Below are 6,705 nucleotides of genomic sequence, written 5' to 3'. Positions count from 1 at the left end.
AGTAGTATGTTTTAGGGGAAAAAAATGAAGACTTGATTATTTAGTAAAATGAGCCTTTTTAGCTGAATTGGTTTGCCTTTTTCATAATATTTTGCTATTTTATTTATTTGGCTACACAGTATGTAATTCCTCAACCAAGGTTCAAACCTGCACCCTCTGCATTGGAAGTATGGCATGTTAACATCTGGACTGCCAGGGAAGTCCCTGGTTTGCTGTTTTTATGGAGGAATGATTTTGCTGTCAGGTTTGGCTAGTTTACCACAAAGTGACGTTTCTTCACATACAGAAAAATTATAAACTTATGTCTAATAGGTTTTAAACTCATGCGTCATGCTTTTGCCTGTGATTAAAAGATTACATTTTAAAATTGTGCTCAAATTGTAAAAATTGGCCAAATACAATGATTAAAAACAAGTCCTGCTCTTTTAGAGGCACTTGCTGAGGTATTTTGCTATGTGTATAGGATTTGTTCCAGATTTGTTCCCCTTCAAGGGTGAAGGGGAAAGCAGCTAGAGAGATCAGTAAGCAAGATTGGCCATGTGTGTTTAATCATTGAAATGTGTGTGTCAGGAGTGTGTCATTTTGTTTTCTGTGTTTGTAGAATTTAAATTTTCTACAGTTAAAAAAGCAGAGGAAATTCCTTGGTGGTCCAGTGGATAGGACACCAAGATTTTGTTGCCAAGGGCCTGGGTTTCAATCCCTGTTTCGGAAACTTAACGATTCCTGTGAGCCTTGCAGTGCAACCAAAAAAAAAAAAAGTAGGAAAAAAAATACCCAAATATCAAAGACTAAAAGTTTTTAATAACATATTCTTTTTGTTACAAACTGCATAGGTAGAATATTATTCTTGATGATAAACTAAATTTTTCCATGTATAATTTGTACATTGAATGAACTCTGAAAACCTGACATTTGTGCCAGTATTTTAAATTAAAATGTTACTCTCAATTTGTAGATGTTAAAACTAATTATTCTGACAATTTTGTGGGTTTTGGCACTACTAAATGCCTATACTGTATGTAGTTCTTTCTTGTAGGATACCTCTAGTGTCTCAGAGAAGTTGCCACTTTGTTATATTTAAAGCTTAGAATTATAGTGTTAATAATTTCCTATTAGCAATTGTTCTCTGATGAATATGGTATATTAACACATATATATGAAATCTAGAAAGATGGTACTGATGAATCTATCTGCAGGGCAGCAGCTGAGACAGAGAGCAGGCTCGTGGGCATGGAGGGAAGGAGACGGTGGGACAAATTGAGAGACTAGCATTAAAACATATACATTACCATGTGCAAAATTAGATAGCCAGTGGAAATCTGCTGTATTACTCAGGGAGCTCAAATCCAGTGTTCTATGACAACCTGGAGAGACAGGATAGGGTGGGAGGAGGGAGGGGACGTATGTATATCTACGGCTGATTGATGTTCATATATGGCAGAAACCAACACAATGTTGTGAAGTAGTTTTCCTCCAATTAAAAATAAATTATTTTAAAAAGTTAAAAACAAAAAGCCATTGCTTTCTTTTTACTTTTTTTTTTAGAAAAATCTTTTTCTTCCTATAGGAAGACAGACAGTTGAATAATCAAAAAAAACCAGCACTGAAAAAATTAACATTATTACCTACTGTGGTCATGCACCTTAAGAAGTAAGTGTTCTGTTTTCTTAAAAAAGTGCTTTCCTTTTAATGGAATTATATTCAAGCTATGTACTGGTGTTCTAGAGATGTTAAAGAATGATCAGCTTCTATCAATTTACAGAAAAATAGTAATGAATAGAATTTCCTAAATTATTACTTTCTCAGAGATTTTTCTTAAACTTTTATGCCTGATAAAAACAGAACAAATAGCAAGCTGATGGTAATGAAAGAAAATTTGGAAACTACTAATTTTGTTCTTTATACACTATAAATTGGGTCTGTTTTCCCAGTATGATTGAGAGCAGAGCAAATCCTGGAAGACTGCTTGGAGGATGTATTGAACAAGACTCCTGCGACCTGTTATATCATGAATTTTATCTTTGAATTAGTACACCAATGAGCCAAACACATGGTCTAGGACTTTATACTAGAAAATTGCTACCTCTATGCCAACGGAGAAAATTATCTGTGCCAGACTTCATATATATAATATCATGTTCCCTGTTAACATAATTGATCTGGTACATAAAATGGAATTTTAATAATAATCAGTATTTCGTTTTGATTTTTTTCTGCTGGGAGAGTGGTGGTATTCCTGCCTGCAAAGAATAGCATAATTCTGGGTTCTCTATTACTTGAAACAGTTTAAGGATCACTGTTCTCCTAGGTTCAACATAAGTTTTTTAGATGTGATAGTTGAAGCTCATTATGTCTGCACCACTCATACCAGCATTAGCCTACCCTCGTGTAAGTTGATGTGTTTTCAGGGGCGGGGTGGGGGCAGGTTACTGTTAACAAACCATCTTTCTTTGCGTATCATGTCTGTTTCTTGAAAACAGGAACTAAATTTCATAGAGCTGTTGAAATCTATGAACAGGGGCTCAGTAAATAAATGCGTAATTTTTTTTAAGCAGTTTTTTGAAACATCACTAAATATATAAGAAAATCAAAGGAAGCTACAGTAGAACCAGCATTCATAGACTTGACCTTCTTTTCCTTTATTGTTATTGTTTTAGGCAGGACCTTAAAGAAACATTTATTGACAGTGGTGTGATGTCCGCCATCAAAGAATGGCTCTCTCCTCTACCAGATAGGAGTTTACCAGCACTGAAGATTCGAGAAGAGCTGCTGAGGATTCTGCAAGAGGTGAGAGGCAGATAATCTGACTTGTTTGCTCTGCATTAATTATTTGACATGGCTTGTATTATCATAACCTCTGCATTTTACTGTGTATTTTTGTATTCTGTCTGCCATAGCCTGTCAGAAGAGTTGTATTAGGTATGTTTATTAGGAGCATACCAAGTAAAATGAACTTAAAGGGAAGGCCTTTTAAAACTTCTTGTGCCTATGGTATTGAAGAAGAAAGATCTTGCAGTAGCTCTGGTTTATCTGAGAAGAGTAGTATGGTGGTGGGCGTGTTTATAGGGAGGCACTTGATGTAGAAAGAGCACCGACTTCAGCCTCAGATGTGCCTTTAAATCTTGGTCTGGGCCACCTTATGTGGCTCTGACACCTTGGGCAAGCTGCTTAACTTCTGAAGGAATCCCGAGGAACCTGCTATGTGCTAGGTGTTTTTTAAATGTATAGGTTCATTTATTCCTCACAGCAAACCTGCAGCATAGGTGTATTATCTCCATTTTACAGGTGAGGAAATTAAGACTCAGAGAAGTTAAATGACTTGTCCAAGGTCACAAAACTAGCAAGTGGCTGTGGGTTCAGATGTAGGTCTGTTTGGTTCAGAGACCTGAGAGGACCCTTGATTTGTTAAACTGGCAACCTCCGAGGGTGCTTAGTTTACACTTTCTCACACTGTTAAGTTTTACTTCAACTCAGTGGTAGTACTGAACTCTGAACTCCTCACAGAGTATCTTTGTGTTCAATGACTATAGATACTGAAAATAGAACTTTTTTGTCGTTTGTTCTGTTGTGAATGAACCAGGTGTTGCAGGCCCGCTAGAGTAGATTGGCAGGACTCCCAGCTTCTTAATGATTAATGTGTGTGTATGTGTTTATGTTCCCCAGCTACCTAGTGTGAGCCAGGAGACCCTGAAGCATAGTGGGATTGGACGAGCAGTGATGTATCTCTATAAACACCCCAAGGAATCAAGGTCCAACAAGGACATGGCAGGGAAATTAATCAGTATGTACATTTTGCTTTTTGTTTCTTGTGTTTATGTTTATAGAGAGACATGTATATATATGTGTATATATATTTGTATATACATATATGTATATATATGTATATATGTTTTTATATATACACATATATATATAAAGTAACTATATTTCTACCAGTATTCTTTTAAAATGAGTCTATGAAACGAAGTAGAAAAATTTTTGATACCTTCTTATAGATACCAAGCTTTTTGTACTTAGGCTTAAAATGCTTCTCAGTATATTTAAGGATGCTATCCCAGTGTATAACAAATAAAATGATGTGTTTTCTAATTATGGATCAAGAACATGTAGAGAGAGGGAGATTAGAATATAGGCCCTAGAGTTCCCATTTACCACCTGCCTTACTGCATATCCTTGGGCTAGTGATTTAAACTCTAAATCAGGTTTCCTCCTCTGTAAAACAGAGAACTGTGTGTTTAACTTAGGTTGTCGTAAAGATTAAACAAGATATATATAAAGCATGGTGCCTAGAATACAGTAAATCCTCAAGAAATGTTAGCTGCTGCTGCTATTGTTGTTACTTTTATAATGATCTCCAAAGCCTTTTGTGTGTTATTACTTAATGATACCAGAGAAATCCTGAGAAGTCTTAACTGAAATTCATCTAATCAGTTGCTATATTGAACACCACGTGTGTCTTCATCCCCCTCCTTAATTCTTCCTGTGCTTTGTGTTGGAAAGATTTTTAAACTTTAAGGCTAGATTGAAATGGTAACTACTTTTATATCTGAATTGGAGAAGGAAATGGCAACCCACTCCAGTACTCTTGCCTGAAAAATTCCATGGACGGAGGAGCCTGGTGGGCTACAGTCCATGGGGTCACAAAGAGTCGGACAGGACTGAGAGACTTCACTTTCACTTTGACTTTATATCTGAATACAGTAGTTACTTGCCTATTGCTATTTTAAGATTATCAAAAACTTTTAGAAGAAATTTAATTTTTTAAATAAACTAGAGGAGTATTACATCTTATTAACCTGCAGTTTACTGCCTATTAAATAATGAGCTTTTGATGCTTTGATGCAGTGGTTTTCAACCTTCTTTTTGCCCTAGGCAGAGGGAAGCAGGCTGTTCCTACTGATACCCATGATGTACTACAAGTAATTCTGAATCCAGAGATGGGGAAGGCATGTCAGTTTTTAAAGAGATATAGACCCCCAAGACTCCTTGCTTCCTTCTTAGTTTGATGACACCTGTGTTCTGTCTGTAAAGGTCCTTTATTGTACCAGGGGAACCAGATCAGACAGCAGGAGGTGAGCAGCTGGCGACCAAACAAAACTTTATTTGTATTGACGGCTGCTCCCTATCACTTGCATTACCACCTGAGCTCTACCTCCTGTCAGATCAGCAGTGGCATAATAAATGTAATGCACTTTAAATCGTCCCAAAGCCATCACACGCACATACATGTCCATGGAAAAATTGTCTTCCACAAAACTGATCCCTGGTGCCAGAAAGACTGGGGACTGCTAGCATATGGAGTGGATAGCCATTCCCTCCTCCATGGGATCTTCCTGACCCAGGGATGGAACCCAGGTCTCCTGCATTGCAGGCAGATTTTTTACTGTCTGAGCCACCAGGGATGTCCATATAATGCAGCAGTAAGAACAAAAACATCAAATGGCACCTCTGGCCTTTTGCTGGCTAAACAGTGTGCATGTAGAACATTTTTGTGTGTGCACTTTTGTTAACAGCTTTCTTAGACTTGATGAATACAGGCCCAACGTCTGCACTATCAAAAGGTAATTTTTAAAGATTTAAACCAATTTGACAACTAAGTAATAAAGGAGCTTGTTTTTGGTTAGAATAAGAGCATAGAGAATTTCAAGATTTTCTGTTTTCAGTATTTGTAAACAATGTGATCAACAAGGCTTAATATCCAGAATATACAAACAGTTCATACTACTCAGTATTAAAAAAAAAATCAGAAAATGGGCAGAAGACTTAAATAGACATTTATCCTATAAATGGTTCTGAAATAATGGTGTCTTTAAGGAGAGAATATTCTGATATGACATTCCCATAGGGTGTGATTATTTCAAGAATGCCACTCTGTTGACTAAATAATTAATTTCCCTTTGTTGTAGATGAATGGTCTCGGCCTATATTTGGTCTTACCTCAAACTACAAAGGAATGACAAGAGAAGAAAGGGAACAGAGAGACCTAGAACAGATGCCCCAAAGGCGAAGAATGAACAGGTATGAGGGAACAGGTATGAGTAAGTGAAGTAAATACTATTGCTCTGATAACTCAGGGTTTTTGTTGTTGTTGTGTTTTTTTGTAAATAAAGATGATTAAGAAACCCATAAGATGATAGGAGTTTGTCTTTCCCCTTGCTGTCTCTTGTAGTTCATAATACCGTTTAAGTTTAAATGTGGGTAGTGTCTAGTGACTAGACACTAGTCTAGTCTTATTCAAAGCCTCTGTTATTTTATTGCATACTAAACTAGTGAATTAGTTGGAGAAGGCAATGGCACCCCACTCCAGTACTCTTGCCTGGAAAATCCCATGGACAGAGGAGCCTGGTAGGCTGCAGTCCATGGGGTTGCGAAGAGTCAGATACAACTGAGTGACTTCACTTTCACTTTTCACTTTCATGCATTGGAGAAGGAAATGGCAACCCACTCCAGTGTTCTTGCCTGGAGAATCCCAGGGACGGGGGAGCCTGGTGGGCTGCCGTCTATGGGGTCACACAGAGTCGGACACGACTGAAGCGACTTAGCAGCAGCAGTGTCTAGTGAAGCTTGTTACCTGCTCCCCTCCCAGAATTTCCTGGTTGCATCTGGCCTCTTCTGCCGTTTTGGAGGTTGCTTCTGTTGTTGCAACCACTTACAGGAACGACTTTCTTAGTCCCATTTCCAGATTCTTAGTGGCGGGGTGGGGGG

General features: G+C 37.7%; 1 protein-coding gene across 4 annotated transcripts in view; it reads left to right on the top strand.

Annotated features, from left to right (window-relative positions):
• Positions 1 to 6,705, top strand: part of IWS1 (IWS1 homolog (S. cerevisiae)) — a 46,077-nt gene that overhangs the window by 29,171 nt on the left and 10,201 nt on the right. For all 4 annotated transcript variants that reach the window (XM_010837934.1, XM_010837930.1, XM_010837933.1 and 1 more), the window contains exons 8-11: positions 1,568 to 1,650; positions 2,658 to 2,787; positions 3,664 to 3,781; positions 5,907 to 6,018. In XM_010837934.1, the coding sequence (XP_010836236.1) occupies positions 1,568 to 1,650; positions 2,658 to 2,787; positions 3,664 to 3,781; positions 5,907 to 6,018 (443 nt within the window). The remainder of the gene's footprint in view (positions 1 to 1,567; positions 1,651 to 2,657; positions 2,788 to 3,663; positions 3,782 to 5,906; positions 6,019 to 6,705) is intronic.

Source organism: Bison bison, unplaced genomic scaffold (assembly GCF_000754665.1).
Source record: "Bison bison bison isolate TAMUID 2011002044 unplaced genomic scaffold, Bison_UMD1.0 scf7180017864088, whole genome shotgun sequence".
In the NCBI taxonomy this organism is placed as follows: Eukaryota; Metazoa; Chordata; class Mammalia; order Artiodactyla; family Bovidae; genus Bison; species Bison bison.
This window is presented reverse-complemented; position numbering and strand designations above follow the sequence as displayed.